Source organism: Rhodnius prolixus, unplaced genomic scaffold, assembly GCF_049639745.1.
Source record: "Rhodnius prolixus isolate KJV_2025 unplaced genomic scaffold, Rpr scaffold_4, whole genome shotgun sequence".
Taxonomy (NCBI): Eukaryota; Metazoa; Arthropoda; class Insecta; order Hemiptera; family Reduviidae; genus Rhodnius; species Rhodnius prolixus.
In genome coordinates, this window is record NW_027411614.1 from 33,586,089 (window position 1) to 33,608,554 (window position 22,466).

General features: G+C 30.5%; 1 protein-coding gene across 5 annotated transcripts in view; it reads right to left on the reverse strand.

The window, feature by feature from the left end:
- Window positions 1-1,155: 1,155 nt before the first annotated feature.
- The window catches only part of Acsl (Acyl-CoA synthetase long-chain), a 67,576-nt gene continuing 46,265 nt past the window's right edge, over window positions 1,156-22,466 (reverse strand). For 2 of the 5 annotated variants that reach the window (XM_074130490.1, XM_074130487.1), the window contains 12 exons: window positions 13,961-14,099; window positions 12,155-12,370; window positions 9,679-9,856; window positions 8,336-8,587; window positions 8,047-8,244; window positions 6,753-6,889; window positions 6,542-6,681; window positions 6,202-6,374; window positions 5,995-6,120; window positions 4,283-4,420; window positions 3,789-4,061; window positions 1,156-2,549 (listed from right to left, as the gene is read on the reverse strand). In XM_074130490.1, coding sequence (XP_073986591.1) covers window positions 2,395-2,549; window positions 3,789-4,061; window positions 4,283-4,420; window positions 5,995-6,120; window positions 6,202-6,374; window positions 6,542-6,681; window positions 6,753-6,889; window positions 8,047-8,244; window positions 8,336-8,587; window positions 9,679-9,856; window positions 12,155-12,370; window positions 13,961-14,095 — 2,121 coding nt within the window. In that variant the 5' untranslated portion in view covers window positions 14,096-14,099 and the 3' untranslated portion in view covers window positions 1,156-2,394. Of the gene's footprint in view, window positions 2,550-3,788; window positions 4,062-4,282; window positions 4,421-5,994; window positions 6,121-6,201; window positions 6,375-6,541; window positions 6,682-6,752; window positions 6,890-8,046; window positions 8,245-8,335; window positions 8,588-9,678; window positions 9,857-12,154; window positions 12,371-13,960; window positions 14,100-14,937; window positions 15,094-17,400; window positions 17,420-22,466 lie in introns of those variants that run through there. The other 3 variants (XM_074130492.1, XM_074130489.1, XM_074130491.1) reach the window with 3 other exon arrangements.

Below are 22,466 nucleotides of genomic sequence, written 5' to 3' on the forward strand. Positions count from 1 at the left end.
ATTTAGACCAATTTTTAAATATTCGATTATTACTACTTTTTTTTTTTTCTTCTAGTTTTATAATTTTGATTCATGAATAATTAAAAAATCTGGAACGTAAACTCACGCGACTTACGCAATTTACGTAAATAATGAAATTTTCTTGAAACTAAAAAAAAATTAAAAAATAGCTCACACTAAAAATCTATTAAATTAAGAAAAAACGAAATTCGTGTTGGCTGATTTTGTCCAGAACCTAATTGTTGCCTCTCTGGTGGCATCTAATCGACTTGATAAACCTTGCGATTTTGAATTTTATGCTGACAAAATACAGATACTATGTAGATCATTTGTAAAAACCACTTAAATTTGTAATTATCAGGGGTCATTTCAAAAATTACAGAACAATGTCGAAAAGAACAGAACATTTTCGGAAGACATCAATTTAAAGCTTCAGTCATCTATATTGACTTGATTTTCGTTTATAAGTAAAATTGATTGAGGATGGTTTTGAGGCCTCTCTTATTGAGAACTTCTATTTAAAAATTTTAAACTTTCTCATTTTTAATTGTGCCTCACGTCTCATTTATCATCTCTTTGATGATGAGTGCCGTACGCAAGAGAAACAATGAATATTCCTAGTCTTACTTTCTCTTTCTCTCTTCCTTTGAGATATGTCAATCAAAAGTTAACATTTACCAGATTTGCCTGTTTTTGATCACAGATTCCACAGTCTTATTAGAGAAATAACTATAGCAAATTTGGGCAAAAAGTATAAATAAAAATAAACTAGACTCTTAATCTTTTTTAAAATTACAGATACAATTCTTAGGTGAAATAATCACTTCCCTCACATAGAACTTTGAATGAAACGAAACGATTGAACAGCTTAGTTATCGTAAGTTTACTGAAGAGCAACCTCAAGCCATGAATATCTTCTTGTTAAACATTTTGCCTGGAATCAGCTGGAAGAAAGCTGGATTTGGAATGTCGCCTTCTTAAAAATGCATGGTGTAGCCTCCTGTAGGTGCTAGGGTTCAATGTTTTAAGATGTTTACTTTGATGTAGTCTTTCAAAAGACTTGACTATCTGAAAGGCTTAGAAGAGAAATCTACTATCGAAAAAATAAGTTTTTAGCTGCTTTCAAAATAAAAAAAGGATTTCATAAAAGTGATATTAACGGAAATACCATATATATTTATTGCACGAATGAGTAAAGTACAAAACTATTAATATAGTGATCTCAATAACTTTATCCCCACCTTTAGGTGCTTGAATGATTTTTTAATGCAATCTAAGTTTATCACTGTACGATATAAATAAATAATATAAATATATATTATTACTAATATAACTATGTTTTAAGTAGATGCCAGTACAGTAGTAGTTCTCCCTTAATTGACTTATAAAGAACCATAAAAACTAATATAATTAAAGATTGAATTGTCTCAAATTAACAACAATAAGAGATCACACATGACAATTAAAGGATCACAACCTTGAAAAGAAAACAAATATAATGAAAAAATACTTCTCCGCATATCAACAATGTTGATACTGGAGCCTACGGCAACTATTATCACAGCCCTATCAAGCAAAAGTAATCAATCTTAAAATGTATCGGCAACAAATTTTGATATTCATATAACAAGAAAAGAAGAAAACGTTTAAGGGACATTATATGATACACATATTATAATATATATTTAAAATTTATTTATATTAAAAAGTGAAATTTTACCCTTTAGAAAAAAGGGCGGAAAAATATAATGGGCTTTTATATCTATTTATAAATGTAATTAATATTTTCTCATTCAATAAATAATTATATATAATATATATATACTGATACAAGACACCCATTACATTAAATAATTCGCTAATGATTTAAATATTCACAGATATGTGCCCTATTTACATATGATTTCATTCAAATTCTTCAAAAACATGCACAAAATAAACTTCAATCTGAAATATACAACCTTTACCGATAATTACACTGTACACATAGTGTTGTTTAAGAAAAAATATGTATATACATATATATATATCTATAAACGTACGAAAGAAAAACGTAATTTTACGTTATTTTCTTGATCTTTTCGTAAACATATATTCATAAAATATATATATATATATATAATTAAATACATATATATAAATATAAAATAATAATAAAAACCCATTTTGATTTCTTTATCTACATGTGAACAATAAATAATACAATATATTGATCTTTTTTGGGAGATGGGTTACCTAAACCTGGATCAAAGATTTGCCCTAAGATACAGGAATGAGAGACAACCAGTTTTTGTAAACTCACATTACATACGAGCACCAACAAAACTGCACGTTAATTTAACCATTTCCCAATGTGATGTAAAATTGGTTGGCAAATATTCAAAACATTTATCATCACGAAGCATACATTCGATTGATTTCATGTTGATATCGTTCTTGAATATCTTTACGTTTAAGTTTAAATGCCGCTGTAACCAAACCCATATCTGGTGACCAAACTTCAGTACATAATTTTACTGCAGCAGGTATTTCAAACTTTTCCAGTTTACCTGTAAAAAAAAAAAATAAAAATTAACGGAAATGTTAGTTGAAGTTTCAAAGATTGACAATTCCGTGGATTTAATCATTTTGCATTGTTGAAATATTTAAGTTTCAGTTTTTCAACCATCGACAGAAATTCAATAATTCAAATTCGATTTCTCCTCTTTCCATGTGTGATTTGGTGAACCAAATGCTGATGGATGAAAATCCATAATGAATCGAATTAAAGAAAGGAGCAGATTGCGACGTTTAAATTAATAATAGTATGTTAAGTGACAAAGTGAAAAGGTAATACAAAATGACACAATATTCCGCTCTTGTAAAAACTCTCAAGAGGATCTAAGTGCAGTTCAATATGCTACCACAACTTCAGATCTTACTATTAAATACTTTTAAAATATATATGTATATTTGTGTATAGTTTATTATTCAAAAAAAATTTCCTCTATTTCAATTCATTTGAATTTACATTGTACCTACAGTACTACTATTCACGGTGAAATGAAAACAGAAGAGAAGATAAGCACCTTACGGCAGTACTACAGTCGCCACGTTGTTAGATGACCAGTAGCTTTTAAGGCTTCAGAAGAGTACTTAACAGGAAAATAGGCGGATTAAAAGATTTGTGAATAAAATTTAAGTAATTTCTAAACAGTTCTTTACTAATTTATTTAATTAGAAAGATTAAGTTAAAAAACCAGCCCAAAATCAGAAATACCATTTTGCGAAAGTCACTAATGTGTTTATTTAAGAAATGGATTAAGACATTAAACAAAAAAGCGGTCCTTTTCGATGGAGCTTAATTTTGTGGAAATTAGGTCGTGCTTAAGATAATTATTTACTTCATTCGATATCAATATGTCAATGACATTAAATACAAGGGAAAAATATAGATAGTTGTTAAGGAGAACATACGAATGGGGTTCAAAGACTGCTTATTTCTCTTCCTCTGCACGGATTTATAGTTTAACTGATTTTATTTATTATTATTGCTGCATTTAAGTGATTTAAAAAAATTGTTGACTGAAAACGATTTATAATTTGAGAAAGTATTAAGAAGAAGTACCAGACTAGTTTGCACATATTTTTTAGAGTCAAACACAGAACTGAAATATTCAGTATATTGCTAATGAATAAAAGTCCAAATCAAAAATTATTATTTCTAACAAACTAAAAAATTTAAATCGATAATCAAGCATTGATCTAACATGAAAAACATAACTAATTATTTTAAAGTAAAAACTAACATTTTTTGCCATGGGCAGCTAATTCTGCAAGAACGGCCTTTTCAATCTTAGCATTTTCACAAAGCTCATCGAAAGATTGACTCAAACCAAGGCGTTCTGCCATTACGGCTAAGTGAGTCTGATTAGGAACAACCAATGCAACTGTATAGTCTTTATTGGAATCACCGTAAACACAAATATTCTCTACTATTGGACAAGTTTTCAATTCAGCTTCCACTTTTCCAAGAGATACATATTCACCAGCTTGAAGTTTCACCAAATCTTTCTTTCGATCTAAAAATAAAAATTAGCAATAACAATAAAATTCTAAATAAAAAAAGGTATTCTGTGGTATTCAGATATGTAAGAATTTAAAATTCAAAATCCAAATGGTTTGAAACAAAAAAAATAATCACACTTTTTGAATCCCATCAATCAAACTCAAAATTTATTTTATGTACCTTGAGTTGAAAGAAAAATCTTTTTCAGCAACAAAAAAAAAAAAAAATACTAACCAATTATTTTAATAACGCCATCAGGGTGGCATTCACCAATGTCTCCTGTCCTAAACCATCTTCTACCATCTTCTTCGAAAAACTCTTCTCTCGTTTTTTCAGGATTTTTATAGTATCCTGGAGAAATGTTGCTACCTCCTAAAATAAAGAATATAGCTACAAAATCTTGAGTTGGTCCAAATTTAAGGGTTTGAGCTAGAAGTTAGATATTTTATTCAAAACGCTTTCTATATCGCTAACTATAAGTCTTTGCAAACAGACATAGTTAATTTCTTTAGAGGCTAATTAAGAAGAAATATTCAAAGCAGCTAGTTTTTCCATATAAAAGTTTAACCACGCCCTCTTAACACATTGTACACAGTACGTCAATATCTCTTCATTGATTTTACCCTTTATAGCACAAGTGTTTTATTATATCCCTGACCGGTTTCAGACTTACATCCATTACAGAGGTAATTAATCAGTTTAGTCCAGAGATTTTGATTTCACTAACGTTACCGTCTAGCACTACTCTCTGAGAGTGTTCTGAATAATTTCACAGAACGAATTGGTGCAAAGGTCTACCAAGAGTAGATTCTAGATTTGAGTACACCTATATGCGTTCAAAGTTTCTTTTCATATAAGCCTATTCAAGTTTCTGTCCAAGAAGTACGTGCTTTGAAAAAGGCTAAGGCAGCAATGAGCTCAATGTTGATACGCTTTATAAGCACCACTGTAAGGGCGAATTTATTTATATACGGTGTTCATTTTAAGACTCCTCTGGAACGCAAGCCAGGTTAGCCAGGAGGTTATCAACTGCTCTCTGTATCTGAGCAGGCACCTTTGAAGGCACAGTACATGCTTTACAAGTTGAGTAAAGTGCATTATTTGATAAATTAAGGAATAAATTTGATCCTTTACATGAAAGATACTGATCACTTAAATATGTGGCAGGAGGTTTCCAATTTTTTTGGTAATTAAACGCAACTCTCCCAAAATTACCAAATAATTATTAAACCTTCTTGTTTGTAACAAATGTAAAATTAATTTTTAGCCATTTTATGTTTGCTTGAGAACATCTAAAGCTATTAACATTTGATTTTTCTTAGAAAAATCACTCGGAAAACGACTTATTTCCAGATATTAAGAAAAATACTGGCTTTACTGCCTTGGCAATATTTTTAGTAGAAAGGGGATGCAAAAATACATAAAAATGACCTATCGCGTGCTCTTCTTTCTCTTTGATAACAAGTTAAAAAATTGAAGTATGATTAATAAATATCAGATTTTGGCCTAGCACCTTTAATTTTGAAGATATCGAATTGCTGTTTCCGGTTTCTTTCATAACTTTTTATACTCTTTAAAACTATGTATTTGAAAATAGGGGTCAACTGCAAACCCTCACTTTTGGTCGCGCGTCAGCCGCGTATGCGAGCAGGAATCTAAAATCAAGTCACATATTCTGAAACTAGAGGTGAAGGCAACAAATATTTCCTCTACCATTTTTTGCTCAGATTAACCGTTTAAACATGAAATGCATTTGAGCCGTCTTAAAATGAACACCCTGTAGTTATATTAAAAAAAAAAAATCATATAAACTATGCTAAAAACAATAGTTTTTAGTTAGCCTATGGTGAAGCCAGAAGCCAATAATTACTACATCAAAATTTACTGTTAAGCAAAATTTACTGACCAAAGCTAAAATTTATTGTTAAGGATACGGACCGACTTACCAATAACAATTTCACCCCTTGGGAACGGTTTATCAGTTACTCTGTAATTTCCTTCATCCCAATCCACTAATCTGATATCACAAGCAGTAGTTGGAGTTCCTGCACGTCCAGTTGTTCTATCATAATCTACACGGAAGCGTAAAATCAGTAAAATATGAAAGAAAAAATAGTATGTACAATATTTAGTTTCTAAATTTATATACTCACTATCCATTACAGTTGCACATGAACAGGTTTCTGTTAGACCGTAACCCTGGATTACTTGTTCACATAAACATATCTTGATAAGTTCATGTGTATCTGGTGAAAGTGGTGCTCCACCGGTAAGTATCAGTCTTATTTTACCTCCTAGCAACTGTCTAGTTTGAGCAAATATTAACCTGCAAGTATGCATACAAGTTACGCCTTAATGACTGAACTAATTTCTCATCTTGTGTTGTACTACCCGATAAAAGTTTCCATTCAATTTTGCTTATAGAAATTATCAAGAAAAATACTGTTAAAACTAATTTTAACTTAATTGCTCTAATTTAATAAAATTACGTACCTATCAATAAGGGGACAAGAGAACCCTCTATTAATCCATTTCTTTTTATAGTCAAAAGCAAAATTGAAAAGTGCTCTTTTGAAAGGTGTGTTTTTTGAAACTTTATCATTAATTCCTTTATAAATTCGATCCAATATAAGCTGTAAAGATAATTAACCATATTTTAGCATGATCTCAAAAATCATGGTACAGAAATTGAAATACTACTTACTGGTACAGCTGTTAGACACGTAGGATGTAATACAGGAGCATCACCTTTAGTACCATGCTTAATTTTACTTGATGAATCAATCAAAGTAAGTGGTGTAGAGTAACCAATAGAAACGCCATTCAACAAGCAAACTGACTCTGTGTAAATTAATGTATTTGATCAATCAAACAGTCTAATCTAATTTATTATTTGTAAATATGTATAATATTTAAAAAATTATAAGAATTAGGTAGCTTTGGTATACTGATAAGAGAATAATCTTACTTTAGATTATAGTAAGTGGGATTCCCAATTTTAGCCCAGTGTATAGCTACTTTTTACTTAATTATTTGGCATCATGTTTAATAGTGAAATAGTTAATAGTATTAATAGTAAAATTTGATATTCCTAATTGTGACACCTAATTTGGTAGTTGGACGTTAAGCCTTGCCAGACAAAATAGGCAATTACTTTATTTTAGCTCATAGTACTTGAAGAAATCAAGAGTTTCTTTGACAGCCATGAATATTGCAAGCCAATTGTAAGTTGTCACTTTAAATTCCCAATTTTATTAAAACTGCGCGCTGGGTTGGATCTCGTTCTAATAAATAAATAGAGACCCTTACAGTGAAAATAAAGCGAGACGCGACAAAGTTCTATTAGAAATCAAGTTATCGCGATTTAACATTAACTTTTCAGACATATAAATCTGAGGAACCAGTTTCTTTGATCATACAATTATCTCAGACTAACATGAAGTAACCAACTGACTCCAGCACGAGAATAAATACTGTCTCCGAACCGAGTAGACTTTGACAAATATAATACAAACCCTGCTAGCTACCCACTGTTTTTCTCTGTGACCCCAACCTGTTTAACTCAAAACATCAACAGTTTGGTAGTTATATGGGCACCTCTAGCGCGGACTAAGATGAATAATCCGGACGGAAGAATATAAATGAAAAGACCAAGCACCTTCCTCGCACTATTTGTTTTCAAATAAAACATTACTATCATCATTAAAAGGGATTTAGCTTCTAGAGTCAGGTTTCCACAAGATAGACTTGCGAAAACCAGAAAAATGACGTACTATTTATTTTTATTTTATTTTATGATTTTATGACAGTGTATGATATTTTATGACAGTGAGCTATAAGAAGCTCCTAAGAGAATAAAATCTAAGGGCTAGCAACTGGATTCGAACTCAGGATCTCCGCTGGGAATCCAATACACTAACCGCATAGCTAATCCCTTCCCTACTTATTACTAACCTACAATAATTACTTGAAAAAGGGTAATTGACTGAAAAATATACCTGCAAGAAGTTCAAAAACATGAGCAAGTGGTAGAAATCCTAGAAATACATCATCTCTAGAGATTACAACAGCATCTGAAAATGCACCTAGAGTACTCATCATATTTGCATGAGTAAGTAACACACCTTTTGGAACACCAGTTGAACCGCTTGTGTACATAATAATAGCAATGTCATTTTTCTTCGGAGGTTCACTTTCTAGTTAAAATTAATAAATATATTTTTAATTAATTAAAAGAGAATCCAGAAACATTTTGAGTTTTTACACAATGAAATCATTATAACGCACCAACATCAACATTTTGACCAGATCTTAAGATTTCTTTGAAAGGAATGATTTCAACGCCCTCTTTAAAACCTGTTGTATCGGTTTTCTTCAACTGATCTTCCATATAGATAATTTTCTTGACTCTAGGCGTTTTACTGAGGATATTTTTGAATTTAGGCAATAAATCGTGTGATGTAATAATGATGTCAACTTCTGTTTCATTAACTCCATGTGCAATAGCATCTTCACCTAAGGTTGCATATATTGTAACCACTGAAACAAAATAAAAAAAAATAAAGATTTAAGAGAGAGTTTAGCCTCATTAATTTCATTAATAACACACATAGTAATGTTTTCATCGCATGTTATAAAAAAAAATGAATATTTTTTTTTGCGTTTATTTATGCTACAATCAGCGCATTAACCAAGTAACAAGTATCAGTGATAACCGAGTAACAAATGATAAGTAACGAGTGGAGAAGTGGTAACACTCCCAAATATTATTAGATGTTTAGTCACTCTCTTCACTGGAGAGGAGATCACGAGGCCACTGTCTTTAAAGAAGTCTTGTCGGGTTGTCAGGAAGAGATCTAGAAGAAAGATTTTGAGCAAGAGGATTTATATGAGACTGTAGGCTGAAGTGGAGTTTTCTGTATCGTGTTTTAGCAACTTGGGTGACAAAAAGAATACTAAGGTCAGTGAGTATAGTCATATTGGAGACATAAAATGGAGCGTTTACGATAGTTCGAAGTACTATTTTAGATTGTTGCGAATGAATCCTTTGGAGATTGGAGAGTTTGGTTGAACTCCACAGCTCTACTCCATACGCCCAGATGGGTTTCAAAATAGAAGTATAAATCAGTCTTTGGTTGTCCAGAGAGAGTTTTGATCTGTCGTCTAAGAGTCTTTTAAGTAGTCGATAGCGTCTGTTTAGTTCTGTTCTTTTAAGTCTAGTGTGGGGATTCCAAGAAATAAATAAATAAAATAAAAATAACCTTTTATCTAAGGATCAGATTATATCTATCAAAAATTAAATTGACAAATTGACAAGTCATAAAAAGTCCTGGTTATCTAACTGTTAATTAGACAGAATGACTGCATGAAAAATGACTTAATTTATCAGTTCTAATTACTAACTTTATATCCAAACTAAGAGGTCAAAAGGGCCACTTTGAGGGCCACAGAAATTGTAGTTATTTTAAAAAAAAATTGAAAAAAGACACGATTTTTCTTCGAAATTACGCCCTTTATAAATTATTACTTATTTAATTTACGTAATGCTTTTTACGATTACTCCCATAACTTGGAGTTTGACAATACAGAAAAAACAATACTAATCATACAAAACATTATATACTTCTTACCAGGGAAATTTTGTTTGAAACAAGCATGCGCAGCTACCATCCATTCAGCTCTGGTCTCAGCAAATATAACAATATTCTGTTTAGGCTTGTGACCTAATAGTTTTAATCCTCGGCCAAAAGCTGCTGCTTCCTTATCAACATCTTCAAATGTTTTCCATTTATAATCGCCCATAACATACTAAAAAAAGGAACAAATAAATTAAAAACGTCTATTTAAGAAACATACTTGCTGTGTCAATAGTGTTACTTTGATTGCGAGATTAAACCATAATAACAGTGTGGCTGTTGGATTTTCTCTTTTAAAAAGCGCCGGCAGCCATTGCCCGGCAATGATGTCCTTACGCAGAATAGTTTCTGTGTGCACAATTAATGATTGAGCAAAACCAAAAATAATTTATAAGAAAAATTATGGAACTAAATTTTATTTTTTTCAAATAGCAAATAAAAGGAAGCTAATTTAAATAAGCTAATTGTTTTCATCTATTGCAGGGCAGATAACCTGGCCCCTAAAGGGCGTTTCAAACCTTTCATGGTAGAGGTTTTGTCCAAAACTGAATTTACTTTCCGATCAGGGGAGAATAATATTCAATTTATTAATACTTTTAACTCATAGAAACCTGCTTTAGTGCTGTCAATCAGATTATGTAAACAAACAGAGAAACCAAGTGTAACATTTCCATAGAGAAGACCTTCGTTTTTGTTCTTTATAAAAAATTAAATCAGACATCAAATATTTTATTAAGCAGGGTCAGCCTCAAGGCAATCATCACTGATAATAAATTTAGGTTAATTTCAAAAGGCTTTAAGGTGATTTTTTTTAAATATTTGTCCTTTTTTCATTTTAGCAGTAGTAGCAGCTGTATTGATGCAGATACAGAAATCAAAAATCATTAATACTTTCTGTATATCGTAAGCATTGGAAAAATATAAATAAAAAGATTAATTTAATAATACATTTAAAAAATTTTCATTCAAAAATCACAGGTAATTTACACTGTAAGTTTTATAAAAGTTTGACAATCCCAAGTCCAATGTAACATCTAAGAAATTTATTTTACCTAAGACCTTATTAGAACGGTCAGAGAATAATAACTAGAGTTCTTCCACAACCACACAGTCTGGTTTTTTAAAAAAAAGTGTGTTATACAACATAATTACATTGTCATTAGATAGTGTTAGTTGGCTCTTTAAATGTAGAGGAGATATTGAATCTGAACTACAAACACTTTAAAATTGATGGTACCAAGTGTGAGATGTGTGGCTACACTGAAAACGAGGACTTATTTCACTTTTTAGCTGTCTGTCCAGCAATGTGCGAAATAAGGAAGGACTGTTTTAATAAATATTTTCTAGCCGCCAGCGAAATACTTGAGTTCATTAACGGGAAAGATTGGAGATGTTTAGTAAAATATTGTAAGCATGCCTATCAACTTAGGACTTAGTATAATTTAAAATAATTTCTATAGATTGGTTTTCTTTATATGTTTAAGTCGGAACTTGTTTTGTTTTTCTTTAATTTCAGTTTTGTATTTTACTACTTTACTTTTGTTTTCATTAGAGCATTTATTTAGTTATCGTAACAGGACTCCACTCTGACGGTCTGAAAGACCAAGAGGTGTGTCTTTAGTTAAAATATAAAATGATTGCAGTATATTTAGTTATTTTCTTTTGTAGGTGATTTATTAATTTTGTGATGTTTATAAATGTAATTATAATTAATAAAGACAATTATTATTATTACAACATAATTGAAGAGCTTGGTGCAAAAAGAAGTTATCTACAGTTTTTTAAAATTTTTAGTAGGGACAAAAAACTAAATATGCTTTAAGATGTATTCCTTATGTTGTGTCTGCTGTAAGGATTAGTTAATACATTGTGATGGGATCATTTGGGGCTTAATTTGAACTTTCTAGGGCATTCTTTAAGCTTGCTATAAGCAAAAGTTATTCTGCAGCTAACTCTTTTTTGCACCAAAATCATAATTTTCAGTAAAACTTGAGAACATGTTAAGTACTTTAGTCAACAGATTTCTTGTTTTTGAGCTTTTAAATGGCATTTTGTGTCTTGTTGAAGCGAATATTATTACGCCTGTCAAAAAGAAAAATAATAATATCTACCTAATATAAACTTTAAATAAACCTAATAATTTTTTTCCCCCAGGGAATGTAAAGAATGTAAAAGAAAGTTATCTGCAGTAGAAAACTCATTTTTGCTCCAAATCTAACCTAGGTTAGAGAATAAATAATAATAAACGAGTCTGCATAAAGACTCGTTTATGCACCAAAAGATGTAGAATTGAACATACAGTAGGGGGCGCCACTAAACACATTTTCTGAAACAAATGTAGATAACTCCTTTTTGCACCAAGCTCTTCAATTGCTCAGAGTATTTCCAAAAACTCTTAATTGGGATGGTTGAATTCGTTTTCAAAACTATATAAAAACTTAACACTAATCCACACACATTTCAAACCCACCTTTTTAAATACTCTACCATTTGGTTGAAGTTCATCTTCTTCAGCTAAAATTTCCCTAGTACCTAGACAACGCTTTTTACTATATAATTTAACAACATACGTTAACATTTTCTCCATAGTATCAATATGGGCTGCAATAATTTTACAATGGACATCTCTTGGACTGTCAACAGAACGATAAGTGATTGATTTGCCATCCTTAGCTATTGCCTTAGCCTGAAACAGATTTAGAAATAAATTTGATGAAAAGTAAAAAAAGGAAAAAATGTTCAGCAACTTACAATTTACTTGGAAAAAGAAGCAGAAAAGATATTTCTCCTACAAGTTAAGCCCTCACATTATTAGCCTAATTGAGGCTAAAAAAAGAAACAATTCAGTTTTTTATACTAGTATTAATTGGTAGAATAATTATTTGAACTCTGTATAGACCTTAAATTGTAGATTTTCGAATTCAAAATTTATTTCATATATTTTTAGACATGTATTGGGCATAAATACTTTTAAGTGAATAGATAACTCCTCCTGAAATATTGTACGAAAAATAGTTACACTTAGCTTTATCTACGTCTTTTATTTTTCTCGATAATGCCTACAGCCTTTATTTTAGATTTAAATTCTTCGTAGCTTTCACAATAAATAGCTTATTTTATGGTCCTAAAATAGAAGAACTTTTTGAATTTTTTTCTTTTACACTTCCTTAATCCGTAAAAGGATGTGCACGCATCAAGTATTTTTTGTCAATAATTTAGAGCTTCTGGTGGAATTGCCAAAGGTCAGTTTCTGGTACCAGTCAATAGATGCGTGTGACAAAGTTTATTTATAATTGATTTTTTTTTTTTTTTTCCTTTAAATTCATTTGAAGCGCTTTTACATCTTCAAGTCATTGGCACCCGGATCCTTATCAATTGTATTTCCGGCCTTCGGACAATGTTCTCTCATTACACACAACATCAGACCAGTGATTTCTTGGAAAATGAGAATATAAGGGTGGCACGTCTGGATTTAAACTTCCGATTTAATAAAAAAATAGTTCTACGCGCAAATAACTCGCATCCATTTATTTATTGTTATATATTGTTTATATGTTTCTGAGTTCAAATTCCAGATGGATGAAAATCCGAAAATTAGGAAGAAAAAAAAAACAACTAAATATCTCACGATATTTTTCAACAAAGCGATCCGTCTTACCATTCAAAGACAAAATAGTTCTGAACATAGATTGGCCTTCTATGAAGGTCATTACAATCTTTTAATGAGATGACCTAAGCAAAAACTGGTCAGTTTTGTTTTCGTATTTTTTTATTTTTACTTTATTATTAATATTATTTTTTTTAAAAGTAGAATAGAATCTAAAAAAAATCAAATGAAATTCACACGACCTATCCCAAAATTCTTGGTCTACGTGATAGAATTTCTATTACAATAAACTGTTAACTGTCCATCCCCAAAACAATAATTAATCCATATCCTGTTTCATATAAACGATATTTATTTATGAAAGCACCGAAAAATTGAAAAAAAAAAAATTATCATGATATTACTAAGTTTTGTAAATTGAAATAACTTTAAAAAAAAAAAAAAAATTAAAGGCGTTAATAATAAAAATTAACAGTAGAACAGAATATTAAACTGACCTCTGTTCACTTAAAGACCCTTATGTATTATAGACATTTAAACTATTTAAAAACCAAACAAAATTTACTAGCCATTAAATAGATAAATCTTTACAAATTCTTATACAATTATACACGATGAAAAATTGAATACATATTATTTAAGAATATTAATGTATTTTGGTATGATTACCTTAACTCTTCGTGATAATTGTTTCTTCTCCCAAGGTCTTTGTAGTATTAGGTATACCGGATACGTTATAATGTCACATACGAAAGCTAATGCTTTTATAGCTCCAATTGCGCTCTCTACCCAAACGTTTTCCATTTTTCTGTAAAAATAAATAAATAAAATTAAATCAATATTAGCAAAAGCAAGTAACGTTTAATTAATCAAGTTTAGATAATGGCAATGCAGAAAATTTAAATGCATGAAAATGTCCTTCTCAAAGGGTATCTTAAAGTAGAACGCATTCTATGAGTTAGTGCCAAATTTTATTGGTTAACAGTTGGTTAGCCTGACAATTATTATAAAATAAATAAATAAATAATTAAAAATTAAGGAATTGATCTTAATAAAATGTTTTCTCGTTATATTTTAAAATATTAATTTCCGTTTTCATAAAAGATGAAATTCTAGATGATTTCGATGTTGTTTTATAAGTTACATAAAAAGTCCAATTATTTCCAAAATGATTACTGTGTACTTTACTCTCACAGTTCCATTTGTTTTGTTTTCTTAATTCTGTATTCGAGATTGAAAACAGACCTAAAAACTACTGGCCACAAACGGACCTTGAAATAATACTTCACTTTTCTAAATAAATTATTATACTCCGAACAGTTTTTTATTTGATTTTATTACTTTTTTTTCTTGTCTGTAAATACGTCAAAAGATAAAAATGTCTGCCCAAGTGGTGTGACTCTAACGCGATGTACAAAGTACGAGGGTTTTATTTTATTTATTGACCGCTTATCTATTTATGATTAATGTATAAAGGGCACTAATCTTTGATAAAGAAACAGGAGCCCGTGGTAATAAAAATGAATTGATAAGAGAAGGCCAGAGAATCTGAACTATCTCACACAGAGATAACGGCTAATTGTAAACAGTGTTAAGACCTGGAAAAAAAAACGAATATGGGTAAAAAAAAAAAAACTAAATCTTACCGACTAAAATTAAAAATAAAAAAAAACTAATTCTTCAAAAATATCCTACTTTCTGCTTCCCGATACCAGCAAAAGTTGGTTGACTACTGACTGTAGTTAACGTTAGACAAAACTAAAGAAATTATACATCCTTGTTTTATTGGTGGGGAAACGTAACTGATACGATATAGTGGGGAGAGAATGTCATGTGACTTTGAAATATTACAGTACATCCCCGGTCAAGACTGTTAAAGATCCACGCCTACGTCAGTCTGTCTTGTGTCACTATGAATCGGATTTGTCATACTGTAGTATGATAGTATTTAGTGTTCTATGAATGATTTTTCTAAGAATTTTTTTTCTTTCTTTATTTGTAATTTGTTATGTCAGAGAATAACAATTCGGCCAATTTTATCTAATGCCTATTTATTTTGTAGAATTTAAACATTATTTTTATTAGTTTAAAATTAAATAAAACAGGTTTATTAAAAGGTTTAAATAATTAAATAGGTTTTATTAAATATGCTTAATTAAGTTTTGTATGTAATGACAAATAAAATGCTAGAAAATGAGTAGATACTTTAAGAAACATTTTGGCATGCAATATTTGTATTTTCTGTCCCCGAGAACAGCTGAATTTACCAGTTAGTAAAATTATAGATAAAGGGGTAGTTAAATGAATTAAATGCACAACTTGTGTATATTTTAGTTGCAATACATCTTTCTCTTTTTTAATAAATATTCTAATTTGAAAACATCAAATTGTTTAACAAATATTCCCAATCTGCGATTTACCATGGTTTAAGGGGAACTGTCACTAATAAATGGGTTGTTACCGACAATAAGCAGGCTGAGAGCGAACCAAGCAGTGTGTGGATCGTATCTTCACAGGAACAACAAAAGGTCCTCTCCCTCTTTGCGTAGATTGCAATGAGGAGGAGGATTTCAAACATATAATAATGATATGTCCACGTTATGTGGTAGAAAGGAAACGAATGTTTGACGACTTGTACAGGTATTTAGATGCACCATTTCGCTACGAAGACATAATATTCTCCACCAATATATATGTGCTTAAGTCTATAGCAGAGCTAGCAATGAAATATGAATATATTTAAAAGTTATAGCCGATTAGAATGAATGCAAGAAAATGATTAGAGAAGGATTACGTGATTTTAATTTCGGTTAAGCTATAAGGATGGCAGGAATATAGAGTACTGATCCATCCATTAGTTGTAGTTTATGTGAATAGTTGTATATAGTAGAGGGATGAATGAGTGAAGCGAATGTATTTATAAGTAAGAATGGAGAGTGAGTGATATTCTAGTGATAAGCACCTAGACGATGATACTGGCTGTATGGCGAAAGCCAATGCCAAACAAACAAAAAACAAAAAAATCTGCGATTTAAGATATTTTTTCGTTACAGATATTCAATAAAATTTGTAGCATTATTCACGCATCTAATGTGGAAAGCCTACCGGTAGCGAATACATCTAAAAATCAAAATTTTCGAGAAATATCTCAAAATAATTGTGAAAATAGAACTTTTTATACAAATAAAGCCATATTAAGAGAGAGCGGATTAGTATACTAGATCCAAAAATGGGAGATCCCATGTCCGAATCAAGTTACTACTGGCTCTTAGATTTTCTATTCCTAGGAGCTTCTTTCACTGTCCGCTGATGGACAATGTTGTCTGTAACGTGAGAACCAGTGCACTGAGAAAGAGCTCCGGGCGTCAATAACTACCAGATATTGACACGCGCCTTAAATTAAAAAGAATAATTATAATAGTAAAGTCAGAATAATTAAACAATAATAATAATAATAAAATAATTAAAAAAGTTACGTTAAGTGTCGTAATTCATCATGACGAAATGATTTATTCAAATGACATAGTGAACATCCGTCATTTCCTTCCTGACAAATGATCACGCCACATTTGCTACGCGTAATATTCATATCTGCAATTTTTACAATTGCTTTCTCTTGCTTATTTTATACATATTTTCCTTGTTTTAAAAAGAATAATTGTAATTATAACTTGAATAAACTCAAAATTAATGTAAACTTCGTGAGCGTGAAATCACGGGTCATTTTTGATGTAATTACTTTTCGTGTACTCAATTTATTATATAGTCTCATTATAAATATATCAAAGAATAAATTATTAAAAGTGCAACAAGAAATTGCATCATTATCATAAATGTTCAGAATAAAACAGAACTTTGACCTGATTAGAACAAACAAAAAAATTACAATGAGTTATCTTCTTTGTCTTTAGACTGATAGAAATATTTTGATTTTCATTCTTTTTGTTCACCACCACAGCTCATGAGTAATTTTTAATCGTATCAATCACAATTAATCATTAAAAAATTGCGCATATAATCGTCACGCTTCTCATGACAATATTTAGAACTGGGAAATTAGGTTTACAAAAAAGTTGGTCATATTAATTTTAAAGTTCATAATATTTTACCTTTATTTCAATATGCAATTTGTAATTTTTAATCTGAAATGAGTTAAGACATTGTGTTTAAATGTTTTGTTTTTCTCTCTCTCTCAAAAGTTCAATCAGAATCAACTAAAAACAAAAAACAAAATTAAATATACAAATGGAAATAAGTTGATTTGTTAATTGAATCACTTATTGGTTGTAAAAACAGTTCCGCAGTTGTCGTAATGTCGTTGATTTAATCCATCAAAGCAGCTATATCCTCTAATAATTAAAGAGAAGGCATTGTATTTCTATAATTTTTTCCTTATTTCCAACAAAATTCTTTACAATTTCTTCAGATTAATAAAGAAAAAGAAATAACTGAAGAGTGTGAGAGATGTTTAAGAACAGTACAGTCGAGCCTCCCTATAAAGGACACCCTCACTAGCGACCACCTCCATTTACGGGACAGTTTTTGGATTTCCACGTTTTACCTCTATACACTATCTATATAAAAGAACCTCCGTCTAACGGACACTCTAAATAGCGACCGTGGACATTGATTTTAAGGTTAAGGATTAAATGTTTCACCACCCACCAACGACCACCTTATTCTTAAAAGTTCGTTTTGACGCGGTGATAAAAATAATTATCCCCTCCCAAGTTTTTTTTTTTTTTCTGGTTTTTCCTAAAGTTTCCTAAATAAGCTCTATACATCTTGTACCATTTTAATCATTTTTCAATCTAACTTTGGACGAACAATATTATTTTTTCCGTTATGTCTCTAAAACGAAAGTGGTTTAACACTAGAAGAGAAAATAAATGTGTTGGAAGATTTTGCAAAAACCTAATCGAGCCAACTTGCCGAAAGGTTTGTTCTATTTTTCTATTAATAGATGATAGTATGATGATAATTTTACCATAAATTATTATTGTTATGAATAAATGTGATGATTATTATAAAAAATTGTTATAAAAATGATTAAATAAGTCAATAATATGTAGTTTTTCGATAATATTTTTGGATAATTAAGAAAAATTTGATGCATGTCATATACTTAGCTAAATAAACATGCAATTATGTACGTTTTTAAATCTATTAATAATAAACAATTTTTAAATAGATATTTGGGGAAAAAAACCCATATATTTTCATTATGAAACTTGCCTACCTCCTTCTAACGGCCACCTCCAAACAGCGGCCATTTTGCTTTCCCCCGCCAGTGTCCGTTATTGAGAGTTTCGACTGTATATGTTTTTCACAAATAATTAACTCATTCAAAAATAACCTATATTCCTTTGTTTTTTTTTTATAGATATATCAAAAAGTTTGAAGGTTTACGACCTACTTTGTGAATGTAAAAGTTTGTTTTTAATGAAAAATATTAAAAATAAACCTCACTAAGATTATTTTCAAAATTAGAAATTACTTTTTTTAATATATTTTTTTATTACGAAGTAAACAAGGAGCTGGTGAAATAATTCATGGTTTTCTATATTATAATAACTGACACTGTAAATACATATTTGTAAATAAACAATTATTGTGCGGCGACTGTCATTTGCTATTTTAAACAAAATTAAAAAAAAATACGACTTTTATCTAGTAGTATTTGGCAATTTGTGGAGCGAATGACGTAAACTGACCTCTAAATGTGCTCTCGCCAAAGGCGTACTTACATAAATAACTAATTTACGTTGATTCAGAACGTATAAAAAATCGGGAATATAATTGAGATATCACAACTATTGATTAATTATTTTTTCATTAATTAAAAATCTAACGTAAACATTCCTCACGTTATTCTCTTTATCTCAAGGTTCTAACTTACGAGTTATTTTTTCACAACCAACACAATTTGAATATTTCATTCTTTCCAACAATATAATGTTTGTAAAACAATACACTGGACCGTTACAAGAAGGTTTACCCCTATAAGTCTACGCGTACGTAAGCTATAAATTATACTAATTTTACAGAAAATCTTGAAAAAAAAATAGAACAATTAATTGAGTAAAGACAAACTTACAATGAGATTTTTTCCCTCAAACTCGGAAAATAAAATTCTGTTTTTGTTAAATAAAAAAAAATAAATAAATAACCCATCTTATTGGTACACAACAGATATGATCGTAAATTTCACACAAATGATGCTTTAGAGCCAGAGTTCTTCAACCTTTCTACACTTTTAAGAACCCTTTTCAGCTCATGGTCTTTCTTGAAGGAACTTCATGTTTAAGTACAGTCGAACCTTAACGGACACTGGCGGGGGAAAGCAAAATGGCCGCTGTTTGGAGGTGGTCGTTAGAAGGAGTGTAAGCAAGGTTCATAATTTAAAAATATGGGTTTTTTCCCCAAACATCTATTTAAAAATTGTTTATTATTAATAGATTTAAAAACGTACATAATTGCATGATTATTTAGCTACGTACTATATGACATGCATCAAATTTTTCTTAATTATCCAAAAAAATTTATCAAAAAAACTACATATTATTGACTTAATTAATAATTTTTATAACAATTTTTATAATAATCATCACATTTATTCATAACAATAATAATTTATGGTAAAATTATCATCATACTATCATCTATCCTTAGAAAAATAGAACAAACCTTTCGGCAAGTTGGCTCGATTAGGTTTTTGCAAAATCTTCCAACACATTTATTTTCTCTTCTAGTGTTAAACCACTTTCGTTTTAGAGACATAACGGAAAAAATAATATTGTACGTCCAAAGTTAGATTGAAAAATGATTAAAATGGTACAAGATGTATGGAGCTTATATAGGAAACTTTAGGAAAAACCAGAAAAAAAAAAACAAAAACTTGGGAGGGGGATAATTATTTTTATCACCGCGTCAAACGAACTTTTAAGAATAAGGTGGTCGTTGGTGGGTGGTGAAACATTTAATCCTTAATCTTAAAATCAATGTCCGCGGTCGCTATTTAGAGTGTCCGTTAGACGGAGGTTTCTTTTTTGTAGAAAGTGTATAGAGGTAAAACGGGGAAATCGAAAAACTGTCCCGTAAATGGAGGTGGTCGCTAGTGAGAGTGTCCTTTATAGGAGGCTCGACTGTAGTAGATAAAATAGTTTATCAAAGCTTTCCCCAACTCAAATTCGCAAAATTATTCTTGTATATTTATTTAATCTTAATACAAACATCTTAATAAGACAATGAATAGCGAGGTAACGAATCAGGTTTTATTTTATTTATTTTCTAGAACAAATTTTATGAATATTTGATTTTTAAATTTTATAATAATGCGCCTTGATTGGTGTATTGGAAGCACGTGACTTTTACCGAATTCAAGATTTTATTTTAACCATAAATTATTTACTTATATTTATTTTTGACAATCAACTGCCTTTTTATATCCAATTTATATTAATATTGTAATTTTTTACTTAAATATTATATTAAACTAACATTTTAATAAGACAGTCCACTATCCCGCTCCAACATGAAAAATTCCTTGAATAGATGATTTCCATTTTACGTGTGTTTTAGCTGAGCAGTGATCACTTGCGGAACCCTTGTCAAAACGCTCTAGGGAACCCTAGGGTTCCGCGGAACGTTAATGACTTCGGCTTTAGAGGGAAGTATTTATAGTTTCGTCATCACTACACAAAGGTTTTTTTCTAACCATTTCATAACATTTTCAAAACCAGCTGCACGTTATCAAGGCATCTATCTTCTACTGTTATTCTCATTAAATTATTTAAAAGAAAATTTATAAAAAGTTTTGGGGGGATGAGCTAGAATCCCTGATGTAACTCTGATTATGGATGAAAATGTAAAAACAAGTCAGTAATAAAGAACGCACTAACGAATAAAATCAAGAAAATAAAGTAATGTTGAATTTTTCCAGACTAAATTACAGATTCATCAAATACAATCACCTCTTAATTATCGGCCTCTATCCTTTGACTTCATCCTAAAGTTGTAGAAATAAAATTGATGTTAAATTCACTACTAGATTAAGTAGTGCCCAAGTTAAGCACCTAGAGAGACCTTAACTTAATTTATAGTTTCAAGTTTAAGTTATTCGTATTTTTATATTTTATACGATATGTACTTTCCATCTCAGATTAAAAACTTCTGAACAAAAATAACCTGTAAAAATTTTTTTTATAAGGAAAAAAAAAATTATTAATTAAGTAAAGAATAAAAAAAAATTAAATGAGCCCGTAAAAAAAAGGTGGAATATATTCGATGTACAGTTATTTCCGGTACCATGATTGCTAAACTAGTTCACTGACATTAATTTGTACCACGAACACTGCGTAATTAGTTAGACGAGATAATCAACAATGCATGTAATTGCTTTACGTAATTATTGCACGCTAAAAATAATGAAACTAAGATTTTTAGCTCTTATTTTGTCATAAGCAAAATGAATTTTTAATATATATGAAAAATCTGGTTTGCAGCATATTCAATTTTTTCTTATTTCATTCTAATTAACTTTTTCCTAATTAATGTGTATAAATATTAATGAGCATTAGGAGAAACACCAAAAACCAGTAGCAGTGGACTCCTGATCAAATTTTTTAGGAATATTTCCAAAAATAAAAGCGGAAATAGTAAGAACATTTTTACAATGGGGAGAGTATAGCTCAGGGGTTAGCGCACACTGGATCCTAATACGGAGATCCTGGGTTCGAATCCAGCTGCCTGGTCCTTAGTTTTTTTCTACCCCCTAGGAGCTTCTTAAAAATTACCGTCCCGTGATAAACACTGTCGCCTAGTCGTCTGTAACGAGAGAATACTATCCGGAGACCTGGGTGATGCTTCCTGGGGCCGAACAAGGCAAGAGTGTCATGCCCTAGCTGTGTAAACACAAAGAAGACTCTGGGCTTGGGCAGAAATCAGATTACTCTGGTTAAAGGCCTATTCACAGGGCACGGCAGGTTCAGAAAGCACCTGCACAAGGTTGGGCTTATCAGCTCGAAACCGTTGTGCAGACTGTGCCAGGAAGAGGAGGAAACGGCCTCTCACCTGTTGCGTTGCAATCGAGAGAATGCGCTACGATATCTTTGGAACTTTGAGGCCAAAGGAGATTGTAGAGCAGAAGGAACTGGTAGGGAAAGTCGTCAACCTT